This window comes from Nasonia vitripennis, chromosome 4 (genome assembly GCF_009193385.2).
Source record: "Nasonia vitripennis strain AsymCx chromosome 4, Nvit_psr_1.1, whole genome shotgun sequence".
Taxonomy (NCBI): domain Eukaryota; kingdom Metazoa; phylum Arthropoda; class Insecta; order Hymenoptera; family Pteromalidae; genus Nasonia; species Nasonia vitripennis.
Window position 1 is genome coordinate 20218862 of NC_045760.1, and position 14117 is coordinate 20232978.

The 14117-nt window shown below is 37.1% G+C and overlaps 3 protein-coding genes across 6 annotated transcripts; all 3 read left to right on the plus strand.

Moving 5' to 3' along the window:
* The first annotated feature begins 856 nt into the window (after positions 1-856).
* On the plus strand, positions 857-3420 carry LOC100120538 (nucleic acid dioxygenase ALKBH1). 4 transcript variants are annotated; one of them, XM_031929829.2, is made up of 6 exons: positions 1394-1595; positions 1661-1741; positions 1962-2264; positions 2338-2443; positions 2518-2671; positions 2747-3420. In XM_031929829.2, exons 3-6 carry the CDS (start codon positions 2172-2174, stop codon positions 3297-3299), a joined length of 906 nt encoding a protein of 301 aa, XP_031785689.1. In that variant the 5' UTR covers positions 1394-1595; positions 1661-1741; positions 1962-2171; the 3' UTR covers positions 3300-3420. The 4 variants fall into 4 exon arrangements, with proteins under 4 accessions (XP_032455043.1, XP_032455042.1, XP_031785689.1 ...); XM_031929830.1 differs by having other exon boundaries at positions 1416-1595; positions 2153-2264; XM_032599152.1 differs by having other exon boundaries at positions 857-1741.
* A 116-nt stretch (positions 3421-3536) lies between these two features.
* Positions 3537-5643, plus strand: LOC100119832 (V-type proton ATPase subunit D). Its single transcript, XM_001600458.6, has 4 exons — positions 3537-3679; positions 4055-4172; positions 4273-4758; positions 4841-5643. The coding sequence occupies exons 1-4, from the start codon at positions 3639-3641 to the stop codon at positions 4940-4942; spliced, it is 747 nt and encodes a 248-aa protein (XP_001600508.1). The 5' UTR covers positions 3537-3638; the 3' UTR covers positions 4943-5643.
* A 644-nt stretch (positions 5644-6287) lies between these two features.
* Positions 6288-14110, plus strand: LOC100678268 (HMG box transcription factor BBX). Its single transcript, XM_003427294.4, has 8 exons — positions 6288-6945; positions 9082-9282; positions 9623-10081; positions 10160-10332; positions 10399-10515; positions 10804-10902; positions 10985-11280; positions 11382-14110. Exons 1-8 carry the CDS (start codon positions 6919-6921, stop codon positions 11462-11464), a joined length of 1455 nt encoding a protein of 484 aa, XP_003427342.1. The 5' UTR covers positions 6288-6918; the 3' UTR covers positions 11465-14110.
* The last annotated feature ends 7 nt before the right edge of the window (positions 14111-14117 follow it).

Below are 14117 nucleotides of genomic sequence, written 5' to 3' on the forward strand. Positions count from 1 at the left end.
GAATTATCGAAGGATGATGTTCACGCTGTTTATAAGACGTGAATAAGAAGTCGCTATTTCTTATACGCCTATTTCTTATCAGCTCTCGCGCTGGTGGCTGTGCACGTCGCACCTGAGCTTTTGATCCTGCGGGAGGATGATTCACTGATGGAGAACAAAGGCTGCAGTATACTGAATTAGAGAGCGGTCCAAGAATAGCTGTTTAAATTCGAGCGAGAATTTTAAAAAGTGATCGACCTCCTCAGTCGAACCAGCCTTCACGACCCACATTGCCGGCAGAAAATCAAGGTGAGTGACTGATCGCCCCATCCGAATTGCACTATCAAATCACTTTATCGAGCATTCGAGTGTCGCGCGGCCCATCGCGAGAGAGGCAAACCAGCTATAGATGTCGCAGAAATATCCGCACCTGAAAATTCAATATCTATGCATATTGCGCCGAGCGAATCATGCGTCTGGTATGCGCGCCCCTAAAGGGAATAGCCGCGCGTGTACGACACTGTACGTATACGTATACGGGAGAACAATTGCAGTCGCGCGCGAGCGTTTTGCATAAATCGAATGATCGCATAAGCGCTGTCGAGAGTTATGCGCCGTAGATTAGAGAAAGGATGCAAGTATGTTGCAAGTATGTACCTACGTCGCCAAGATGCGGTGTTTTCTTATTGGATGATGATGATGATGATGATGATGGCTCTTATTCTGCGCCTCTGGGGGATAATTGGATATGCGCCAAGTTGTCTTTTCGCAAATCCTATGCGATCCGGAAGCATTTGCACATGTAATCCGAACGAGTGCGCGAATAACCCCGCGCATTAGAGCACATCAGCTCTTCACGCCTCTTGCCTATTATATACTACGCATCCCATCGCTTCTTCACTTTACTTCCACTCATCATTGAGCTTCAGCCATTACGAGAGTTAACAACTCGACCGGCGCTGCGAGCTGACTCGGAATCGCCAGCAAGTAGATCTCGAAAATTCCAACGAGAGTACAGCGAGATGCACCTTTAAAGCAAGACAATGAAGGAGGCTCGCATTAGGTGCTAATATATGTATAGAGGTGAAGACGCACTTTTACTTTCATGCACTCTGGCTCCGATCGTGCGAGATTTAAAAATAGAGATCGCAAGCGCTTAAAACGCCAGTTTGGAATTATTCTAAAAAGTGTCACTCTGAATTAGCAGCGAATGAGCAGTGCAATAACATCCCGCGAACGAAAAATGAGCCGCAAGGAGCACTAGCTCTCGCGAGTATAACAATCTACATACGCATAATATTGCCTCGGATCTGCAGAGCTCGAGCGAGGCCTCAAGGCTTTTCGAAAGCTCTCTCTCTCTCTCTCTCGTACGCGCGCGTAAATTAATAGCAGCAGCGGCGCAAGAGTGCGGGAGTAGGCCACCGCGCGCGCGCGATTGTAATCGCGGCGGCGATCCCGAGAATTTCTGCCCGCGTCTCGAGTGTGCAGTATACACTGCGCAGAGAGGAGAGCTGAGAGCTGAGAGCAATTGTTCTGGGAGCGCGAGCCTCGATACGTGCCGCGTATGCATAATGCGTCCCCCCGAGCGAGCTTCTGTGCACCGTGTATTATATTGTGTAAGTTGCGGAGTACATGTAACATGCGTGGCGTTCTTTTGCTTCAAAATTTTTACTCCTTGCAGATGGGAGTCTTTTAACTGAAGCTCACTTTGACAAAATAATGAATTATAGTTTGCAGTGCGAAGCCGATGCAAATACGCTAAGTAAGTTGTGTAAGATCGAGCGAGCTTCACATATTTCACGTGTATTAGATATAACGTGAGATTTAAAACGACTTGTTATACATATACAATACTGTTTCGGATAATTGATATTTGATTATTTATCAAGACGGAACCGTCAGAACCGCGGACTAACAAAAACAATAACATATTCGCAGACTTGCACTCTGTATCTATAATCTATAATTATCTATTTGCTTAGGTATAGATATATAGATTCAAGATTGTATATATTCCATATTTCCACATGTTTGGAGATTTGATGATTCCATAAATTACAAATGTTGGCGCGCTGCCATCGAATTGGCCGCATCACAACGTGCAGAACTGCCCCTGCATCAGGCGTAAAAACTGCAGACGACACGCTTTAAATTTGGCGTATTTTATTTTTAGGTTAATTTTAGGTTTCAAAATGTTTAAAGATAGTTTTAAGTATTACAAAGCTCGGAAGCCGCCTCCAGACTTGAAAGATGTGATAGATGTCGAGAAGACTGATGACCCGACTGTAAGATGCTAATTTTCTTTTTGTCCATATCGTGAGATATCCAAGTTTTTTGACAGTGTTTTCTGGGTTTTAGGTTAGGAAAATAGCTGTGTCTTCCGAATGTGCAACACACTTGAAAACAAGCTTTGGTCTGAAGTCGACGAAAAATTGGAATATTTACGAATTTCTTGACGTTCCAGGTAGACTTTTTAGTAGTAGAACGTAATTACAGAATTCCATAAACGATTTTACAATTACATAATTTATGCTGCAGGTCTGATTTTAATTGAGAATCCATTTACTGCTGAAGGGCAACAAGAATGGATACTAAAATGTTTGAAAGAATATTCAAAAAAGCCAAACATTTTGAATATTGATGCACATGGTTTATTAAATGATGACGAAACTTGGTGGGAAAGCTGTTTTGGGTATGTATGCAATTTTAAACATTCACTCTCCTTAATCTCTATTCTTTGTAATCATTTTTTTGATTTCCAATGTAGAAAATCACATAATGAAGACCTGCTATCGAAATTAAGATGGGCCACTCTAGGCTACCATCACAACTGGGACACTAAGCATTATTCTGAGAACTTGAGAACTGAGATGCCAAAGGATTTAACAAATCTTACCAACTATTTTGCAGAAGTACTAGGTTTCCACCAATTTAAAGCTGAAGCTGCCATAATCAATTACTACAGAATGAATTCCACCTTAGCTGGTCACACTGATCATTCAGAAGTCTTCCTTGAAGCTCCATTGTTCTCAATAAGCTTTGGTCAAACTGCAATTTTCCTTATCGGCGGACATAAACAAGACGATCCAGCTCATGCTTTATTCTTGCGCAGTGGAGATGTTGTTGTAATGTCCGGAGATTCCAGATTGAGGTACCATGGGGTGCCTAAGATTTTGTATGATGATTCGAAACCTTGGAATGCAACTGATAATTCTTCAATAGACAGGATAGACTGGCAAAAGGCACAATCTTATATTCTTGAAGCTAGGATAAACATGAATGTACGACAGGTTTTGAAGCCAGGACAGTTGAATTTATAAAATAATTTATACAATGCTGCACTGTAAATAATAATTTTTAGGTAGCAGCTATATACATATTTTTGTTATGCATTTTTAACCAGTGAACAAATTCTATTTGAATAAATCTATTTATTGTCTATGTAGTGTTTTCTTTTACATCTTTTATCTATTTTTCATATACGTAGATACTTGTATAAAATCAGATAAAAATCTTTCTGTACTATAACAACGCAATAACATTTGAATTCGCGCGGACTATTGGTTCATTCCGTGAATTCCGCCATCTAACTCGGCATTCCGTTTCCGTCAAAGTCAGCTGATCAATCGTATTCCTGTCTACTTTGCGTGCCAGATAACATGTCGGGAAAGGATAAACTTGCTATTTTCCCCTCTCGGGGGTAAGTATTAACAAATTTCGACTTACAAAGCTCTCGCGAATGTTCTCCAAACTCCACTGAACAATCGTGAAAAATTGCTTTGCAGCAACGGGCCCTTTTTGCCTCGTATTTCGACATTCGAAAAAGTGGGTGTAACCCCACTTCGGATAATCTTACTAATTTGCGCAAAATTCAACTCTGTCTCGTGACTTTACGATATCAGAATCGTAAATATTAAAGTTGACACTTTGTTGTTTGCTATAAAAAACGTCTATGCTACGTACATGGCACGTGACATGTTTGCACTTCCATCATGGGAATAATTCAGTACTAAGGTTCTTAGATATGAGTAGGGCAGTTGAGAAAACAATATTGATTTGTGATTTGTCTTTGCAGAGCCCAAATGTTGATGAAGTCTCGGTTAGCCGGTGCACAAAAGGGTCATGGTCTTCTTAAAAAGAAGGCAGATGCTCTGCAAATGCGTTTCAGAATGATTTTGGGAAAAATCATTGAGGTATGTTGGATTCATTTAAAATAAAATTATGACCTAAATTGGATATTATATTAAATAAATAAAAATTTAAGCAACTAATTTTTTCTCTACTCCTATTCAGACAAAGACACTAATGGGGGAGGTGATGAAAGAAGCAGCTTTTTCTCTGGCAGAAGCAAAGTTTGCAACTGGTGATTTCAACCAAGTGGTTCTGCAAAATGTCACAAAAGCACAAATTAAGATTCGCTCAAAGAAAGACAATGTGGCAGGTGTCAATCTTCCAGTTTTCGAGTCATACCAAGATGGAACAGATACTTATGAATTGGCTGGTTTGGCCAGAGGAGGTCAACAGCTGGCCAAATTGAAGAAGAACTACCAGAAGGCAGTGACACTGCTAGTAGAGCTGGCCTCTCTGCAAACTAGTTTTGTAACTCTTGATGAAGTAATCAAGATCACGAATCGTCGTGTCAATGCTATTGAGCACGTTATCATTCCCAGGATTGAGAGGACTCTGGCTTATATTATATCAGAGTTGGATGAGCTTGAGAGAGAAGAGTTTTACCGCTTGAAGAAGATTCAAGATAAGAAGAAGATAGCTAAAGCTAAGGTAAACTTTTCATTAAAATTATGCAAGCTTATGGATGAAAAAATTCATGGTAAAATTTTTAATATTATGTAAAATTCTACAGGTTGAAGCTATTCGGAGAGAAATGATTGCTGCTGGAAAAGATGATGATAGAGGAGGTGTTGCTAATATGCTAGACGAGGGCGATGATGATATATTGTTCTAAGGTTCAAATAATAGTTGAATTAGAATCAGGATGCATCGCTATCTAAATGAATTATATAAAAATTTAAATCAATTGTTAAAATACAATGAGTCTCTGCTCGAGATCATGCACAGCTCCTAGTTGTGTCAGCTCCCGGTCTCAATCACAGACTCGTTTGGAATACCGTCTTTTAAAAACTTGCTTCAAAAAATCTTTTATTTCGTTTTTTAGATGTATGCAAATAATAGGATTATGTTGAAAGATTGTTAAAAATATTTTAAACAAATGCAATGCAAGCACTCTGGGGAGTTTGTGTGCATTATTATAGAAAAATGTTGAATACATTTCTGTTTTCTTTTTCGCGCAATAAGAATGTTCTACTGTATACAAAATTGTAAGATAAGTATTATAAGGACGTCTGACGTTATAAGTCTATGAAATATATAATTGTTTGATGAATTAATGTACAAGATTTATCAATAATAGAAAGCTTACGTTTGGCATGCATATCGCGCCTACATCTGAGAAGAAACCGCAAACACAAACTTTCGGAGATCCAAATTACAATTAGTTGAAAATTCTTTTTCTCAGGAATCGCCTCATTCAACATAAAAACTTACGAAAAATGTAATCTATATTTAAAGTTCAGTATTGTAAATTCAGTATAAAAGTGTTTATTACTGTAAATCCGTTTAATAAAAATAAAAAAAAAATTGGTTACATTTCGAGCTTTTTTAACTCAACCACTTATGTAATATCATTAACTTTAGTTTAACGGAAACAAGTATATAAGCATCGATTTTCGTTAATAAGTAAGACAAACTGATTATTTTTCTCTAGACAGATAGAAACGTGTATATGTACATGTACACTATATAACATTTATTTCCAAAGAAGCTGATGGTCACATAATATACTTACGTATGTGGCTTATGCGTGAATAAAAAACAGAAATTATACATGTATAAAATAATACTCCTAATACAAAGTTTCTCATCAATGTTGAAGTAAATTTACAAAAAAGACTCGACAAATCCTTATTTTCAAAACCAAACTCAAATTTCGATAGGCCCCGCGCGGACTCGTCAAAGATCGAACTTTTATCGAAATCTATGAAATGGCGGGTTATTCAAACTCTGCCCGTCAGCGCTCCACCAGCATCGTCCGCAAAACTTCCAAAGCTCGTCTCAAAATCCCCGACTTCTCCGACGACGAAGCATCGAGCCCTGGTCGAAAAAAAGCCCAACGAATCCTCGCCAGCTAGCCTCCTACACCCGACCTATCAAACGTCGCACCGTCCACATAACGACATCCAATCCGCCGCCGGCCGCCGCAACGAGAAAAGAAGTGACGTAATGACGTTATAGCGCTGACGTTTCCGCGGAGGGAGAAGCGATGGTGGCGACCGCTCGGAATTCAGAAAACCTTGGCGTTTAAAAAACACTGCTCTACCGTTCTCGCTCGCTCTCTCCCTTCGATTTAAAGGTCCCTCGCGCTCGCATTCCGCTCCTCTTCGCCCTCTATACTCGCGAAATAACCTAAAAAAAGACGGCGAAGACGCGCCACCCACTCGCGCTCGGACGACAACAACAACAACATCGTAGAGCTGCCACTGCTGCCAGCGGGTTCGAAAAAAAGAAGACGGTGGGGAGGGAGTGAGACGGAGCTATAGAGAAAAACATACGAACAGCTGGAAAGTGCAGCAGCAGTAGCGAATCGCGAGCGGGGCTGACGGTTTAATATACCTACACAGTCTTTATCGCGCTCTATCCCGCTCTCTCTCTCTCTCTCTCTCTCTCTCTCTCTCTCTCTCTCTCTCTCTCTCTCCTCCGCACTCGCCCATTATGCCTCGCTCTTTCTGCATCATCGGCATCAGCTTCAACGGCAGTGAATTGTCAAAGTGAGAGAGATACAGTCGGTCGCGCGGCCAGTCGTGCCGTGCGTCTTGTATATATACACAGAAGACACAAAACATACACTGCGCGCACACACGGAATATGGCTGCCAACGAGCATCAGCAGAAAGTGAGTAGTGTCATTCTTACTGCACGAATTATTCTCCCTGTCAACTGGTGGATTTTCTCCGACTCGCCTTCCGCGGAGGAAATTCCGGAAACCTCGCGCGACACGGGCTATTTATGGCGATTTTCCGTCGGGAGAGCCTCCGACGTCTTCTACACTTTGATTTTCGTCTTTTCCGGAGCGCAATCGCAAGGGATATCTATACGTGCAAATGAAGTGTAAGCCAGATATGACTGGTGATGCACGATGCATACACATGCACACACCTTTCGCCCCTTTTTTCGGAGACAAGGTCGCACGCGCTCGACGAAATATGGCTTTGTTCGCGCGGGCAGCTCTTCACTTTCTCTCTCTCTCTCTCTCTCTCTCTCTCTCTCTCTCTCTCTCTCTCTCTCTCTCTCTCTCTCTCTCTCTCTCTCTCTCTCTCTCTCTCTTTCTCTCTTGCGCGAAGATTTTTCGACAATGACATTCTGTTTACATCGCGGCCAGAAACAGCTGTCAAAGTGGCAGGTCTGCGCCAGTGCCGATTTTCACGCTTGAACCTGCGGATTTTCGGAGCAGCACCACAATACTTGTGCGGATTCTTTTTCCGCTCTCGCGCGACGACGAGGAGCCATCAAAATGGTTTCTTTGTTCGTTCCTTCTTCCTTCGCTTATAAGTACTCTCTCGTCGCTCGATCTCGCTATGTGTATTGCCACAGGGGCCTCTCTGCGGATTGCGACATTTTCCGTAACGAAATTTTCACTCTTTCACACAGGCCCAACGCACCTTTGCTCTGCGGCTCTCTAGCTCTACCTTTATGTCGATGTAACAGCTCTACGCATATCCGCTGCGACTATCAAAAACGAGCCTTTTGTTTTCGTAAGTGCGCCAAAGATAAAAAGTGCACGAGTGCAGCGTTAATAATTTTCCTCGACTCGCGGGGAAATTTTAATGTCTAACGGGAACTTGTATGGAACGTGCCTCTGTCGAGAGAGTACTTGTTTTTTCCGAAACCGTTGCACTTCCGACTCACCGTTCTTTTGATTCAATAACGTCGTTGTTGCGACTGCAGCTCTCATGTGTGTTCGATGTGCGAGTCACATTTTTTCTACCTTTTTCCATTCATAGTTTCCTATTTTTTCTCTCCGTCTATTCCGACCTTTCGAGTCGAGCGGTAGGTGCTGATGCGTACTTGTATATAGAAAAGTAGCGACGTGTATCTGCATTATATACATATATATACATATATATATATATATATATATATATATGTGTGTGTGTGTGTGTGTGTGTGTGTGTGTGTATACGTTTGATAAGAAAAACATATGGCTATAACCGGGAATTCTAGGGGTCTAGCGTCCGGTTTTTCGAGGATTTTTTCCATCCGCTCCGGGACTGATGATTTTGCAGCTGTAATTACAACCTGCTGCAACAATTTCTCCTATGCTCGTTCGTTTGCGACGTTTCTCGTCGTGATGTGGCAACGCAAATTTGTATACGATAATAAAATTGTTCTATCGATTGTGCGGGACGTAGGTATATATAATCGTCGTCGCGCTATTTGTTGACGCTTATTTTTAACAGCCACCATTTGCGAAACGGCTCTTTCTCTCTCTTTCTGTCACTGTCTCGGGTAAAACCAATATGGGCTGGCATCATGGAATAGATAAAGCTCACATTATCGCTCTTTAAGTCATGAAAAATGTTTCTATTAAAAATATACGAATCATTCCAGTCTTATATTCCTCAAGTGTCCATATGTCATGCTCAGTGATAGAAAGATTGTTATTCATAAAAGTGGCAATTCGTTATTTTATTTTTGTCAGATAAATAATTAACTGAAAAATTTAATTTTTATACTACCTGGCGATTTCTATTTAGATATTATAAATGCATGAATAATGTTAATACTATTGAAAGCTGAGATTGCATAAATTTTGCATACAATTGCATAAAACCAATTCAAAAACTGGTTTCATTTTCTTGCAATACAGAGTTCATAAAAAACTGAACAAACGATTATTTATTTCATTAACATTTAGATTATAGAAGCTTTTTTGCACACTGACACTGCAACACTGATCACACTAATGACTAAAGTATATGATTCATAAAAAAATGCTGTCTTTTAAACATGTTTGTGAAATTGTATACAGGAAGAAGAAGATGGGCATGAACCTGCTCATCATGCAAGAAGGCCAATGAATGCCTTCCTTATCTTCTGTAAGAGGCATCGGGCTGCTGTACGCTCTGGCTTTCCACATTTAGAGAATCGTGCAGTTACTAGGGTCCTTGGAGAATGGTGGGCCATCCTGTCCACCGAACAGAAGAGGGCATACACAAATTTAGCTCAGGAGGTAATTTATTTTTATTGCACTGCTGATAACTTACTTTTTTTATTTTGTTGATTTATTGTGCAAGCACTGCATTATCTATTTGAGAAAAAGATATGTATAATGAGTTTTAAAGAGTGTTGAATCATAAAGTAGTTGTTAGTAAATTCTTTTTTATAATTTCATACTGTTTATGGTTGAGCATGTGATAAAGGTCTTAAGATTACGTTATCTGTGAAATGACATTTTTAACATGTTTCTAAGTTTTTATTAAATTTTCATTTAATTTATTTGATATTCTTTCTTATGGTTCTTGGAATGTAATCTAGTAACATTAATTTGATTCTGTAAATTTTCATTCTAGTACAAAGATGCATTTTTAAATGCTAACCCAGACTTCAAATGGTACAAATTGCCAGCCCCTCCGCTCCGTACATTAAATACAAGGCCAACAAACAAAAAGACAGATGCAGGGCTATCTGATTGTGGCTCAGAAACAATCAAAAGTGATTATCTCACATTAAATGTAGCTAAATTGGATGAGGATTCAATACAACCAGGAAAGCTAGCTGATGAATCTCAATTAGGAGGATTAAGTTCTTTGTTCACACCTCAAAAAGTAAACCCACAAGATTCTCAGTCATCAACTAACAACTTTGTATCAGAAGATGAAGCAAATGATAATTCAGAAGTTCCAAAACCACCTAAAAAACGTTACACAGAATTGCCTATATCAGCTGAGTCAAAAGAAGATTGCAAAGCAGATTTGTTTGGTGATAAGAAGAGTAGAACAGAGTCCAATAATAATGATCATCACCTTATGGTACAATTGTCATTTGTTAAAAAAATTTTTGCATTCATGTATTTTTTCTATTAAATTTTATTTTAATTTCTAATCTAGAATGTAGATGAGGATGAAAATAATGAAACACATACTTACATTGAGGACACGTCAGTTGAAGATAGCGTTTTCAGAGCAGGAAGGAGTTGCAAAGGTCTACGTTATCAGAAGTTTTTAGCTGAACAATTGGCCACTCATCAGGCAAAGCAACGTCGAATTGCTGGTTTACCAAAGTATGTTAAACATTCATTTCTAACATGGCTGAGAAATCATTGTATTACAATGAAGCATTTTTTCAGCATTGAACACAATAGGGAAAGACGGAATTCTATTTCTTCAAATGTCAGTGAAAAAACGGACTCTCTGAGCAGCGAAGGCACAAGTTCTCGTGGCGATTTAGAGCATCTTGTTCAAGGGTACATCTTTTCTCTTGTTTTATCCAAATTAATATCTTATTTTATTCAAATTTTGATCGTAGTTATAATATTTATGAATACATTTTCAAAACATAATTGTTGAATGTTATGCTTAAAATAACAGGAAACACTAAACAAGCTGACAAACACTTAATTATTTACTTATGTAACTGTGTATAGTTATACAATTTTTATTCCTGTTATTTATATATCTGTTTGAAATTTAAAAAAATTGAAAATATTTGATATTTAAAATTACGTGATTTTTTTCAATTAATCTTTATTTAGTGGTGAGGGAAACTTGGAGGCTTCCAAACCTGAGGACACTGAGACTGAGGGAGCTGAAGGACATGCCACATGGATGTCACGTAAAATGTTCAAGGCTGAGTAAGTTTTTAGCTTTCAAATATGTATTTTTTAATTATGTTAGCTATTTTATTTTAATTGAATTCATTTCATGTCTGCATAGGGATTTTAACCTTGAAAAGAAAATTGAAGCACTACCATCCTTAAGTTTAGAAGAGTTCCAAGCTATGAAAAAGCAGCAGAGAACAAAAAAGAAAAAAATCTTACAAAAAGTCGGTGGCTCATCTAAAAAACCTAATCGTGATAATTCTCCAGGACGAAAAACAGATATGCAAAGGGAGTCTGAAAAAGCACTATTAGTCGGTAGCCAGAAGAGGAAAGCTCGAAAACAGAGCATAACGAGAAATACACTGACAGTTGACTCACCAATTGTTAACGAGGAGCAAGAACCTAATAAAGGTACGTTATCATGCACAAAGAAAACTTTTACACAAAATCTTTTTTTCACAAGTGTTCTACGAATAAGATCGTTTTAATTCTAAACCTTATATTTTCTATAGCTTGGTGTGAATCACCTGATCTCGAAGCATTGGCTTGCCTGGCAGCGGTAGCCGCCAACCGAACGAAGTTAACCAAGTCGTAAGAAATTTTTTAAGCAATTGGTTTCCCCGTTTCATCTAATCTGGTGCTACACAAGAGTGTGAAACGGATTCAGATTTTACCTATTTCTTCTCTTTTTTTTAAATCCTTCTTGCTACTATTTATAAACGTCACTGTTCGTACTCTCGTTAAATACTAGTACTCCTATACATAATTACTTTTATATATTCAATATTTACTCGATGTTTATTAATGAAAAACGAGTTTTTAATATTATTACACAAGAAGGAGAGAAAAAAAGGAAAAAATACACAAAGACTTCCATGTAGAGAAAGTAAATAGGGGCTCTGTCTTTTTCAAATGCGAATGCACCATTCGGTTCAGTCTGGTGTGTATGTACATAAAAAAAATAATAGGTGCAGTATTACAACTTCTTTTTCGTTTATCGTTAATTCTTTTATTTTGTCAACGAATATGCTATGAATATGATATATAATCAAAATGTATAGACTTATCTGCTCGCAGATTCGTAGATACAGCAGACTTGTGCCTTGTTCATAAATTCTCGTACACGATTTTTTTTATCCTTGACTAAGTGTTATTTTGATACCCAATGGACAGCTATACTTAGTAAATAATTTATTTATGTACATAATTGCTTGCAATGACAACAAAGAATGAAGTGGTCAAAGTATAATGAAGTAAAACTTTTTTAGGAGATGAAACTTAATATTTAAAATATTTTACTGGTTTCATTTATTTGTCTATATTTAATTTTTTCACAAATTATTAGGTTTCTCAGTTATTAGTTTTGAAATAAAATTTCTATAGCTATGGACTGTCTTTTTAGATTATTTGATAAACCAAAATTTTACTATAGTTTTACAAACTTGTTATTAAAGTTGTTTTTACTTACACGTAAATTACATAAATATTATTTAAAACTTGATTTTGCAGAAAAGTAATTCATATTGTTAATGTAAGTTATATATTTAGAGTGTTATAGAGACCATAAACGAGGTTCTCCCAGCAGGAATTCAATGACTAGTTTATTTAGATATACAATATGTGAGGGCAGTGTTTTGTAAGGAATACCAGTCGTGTGCTTGAAATTATGAACAATTTACGATTTTTTTTTATACAGCATGCAAAAGTTAAGCTATAAAGGAGTCGTGGATCTTTTTATAAAATTAAATCATGGATCGGAGTCTTCAAGAAACATAACTTAAGTGCTTAAAAAGGACCAATAAATCTTGAACAGACTTTACATAAATGTGATTAGTACTTTTGCCTCTGAAGTTGAATGAATGTTTATGCTCTGCAAGTCTTAGCTTACTTTTGTAATTTACTTAAATACTTATCAAGTGGTGTACCTCTCAATGCTAAAGTATTTGATTAAAAACCACCAATCAAGCTCAATGAAAGAAGACAATACATAATTATAATTTTGTGAAAAGTAATAAATATTTGGGTCAATTATAAAAGTTAAAGTTTAGATAAAATGGAACTGGGTTTGCCTTTAAAAACCCTTCAACTATAACTGCTCCGATCTATGATTTTACAACAGAGAGATGATAGACTCACGTTGACAAAGCATTAAGGCCACTAATACATAAGTGTAAATGCATATTTATGATATTTATATAGCTTAAATGTATCTAATACAATATATTGTAACAAAATGAAGAATTTTTGTGTCTGTCGTATTCAAAGAATGGCGAAAGTAAGAGACCTGTCTGTGATGATTTTTGGCTAAAGGAATTTTTAACGTTTTATATTTTTCTATATTGACACTGACTCTTTAATTTCGTTGAGCGAAAAGAAAAGATTTGAAGATATGTTCTTTTTTATGTCAAGGCGTTCAACCAGTCAGTTTAGAGTTTGTTTAAAAAAAGATTTTCTGTACCTAAAAATAACTGGATTGTGTAAAATCTTGGATGATAAAATTGTCTTTTACCATTCTGTGCACTTGATACAACTTGTAATTTGAGAATACCAATGAAATTTTCATTTTTAATTTGTTTGTTAAATAAATATGGATTAATACTTTAATGAGCAATAAGTTAACTGTACAGAATGTGTGTAATATTCAACCATTAAGTGTGATGATATTGAATATTTGAGTTAATAGAAGAAAATCTTCTTTTGAATAATCAAGATAGCTTACTGGTAAAATATTGTTCACTTGCGTTTTAAACCTATCCACCAGAGATTGTATGCATGTATGTAAATGGATTATATTTCAAACGTGCCTTGTTGAGATACACCGGAGAGTGACCACTGAGATAATTGAGAGGACGATATGACTTTTTGTAAAACTCTTTTGCAATCTATACAAATTTTTGCTTCCATTCATTGCTCAGTCAACTATGAATGTTTTTTTGGTGAAACTTTTCACAGAAAGTTTTTACAACTATTTAAATAATGACACGATTGTACATGTATACTGTTTGACACTTGAAGGAAAGTATAGAACAGTAGGTATAATCTGACCATGATATATTATATTTTAGTATATTATTGGGAAGTTTTTTCAGATTTTATTGCACAAAGAGTGTACTAGCTTTAAAAGATAATGTAATTTACACGAAACATACAATAGAAATATATATAAATATGTATACACAGATGCTTGTAACATATTGTATAATGTTTATATCAACAATAAAGGTATAATATTTTGATGTAACACTTGA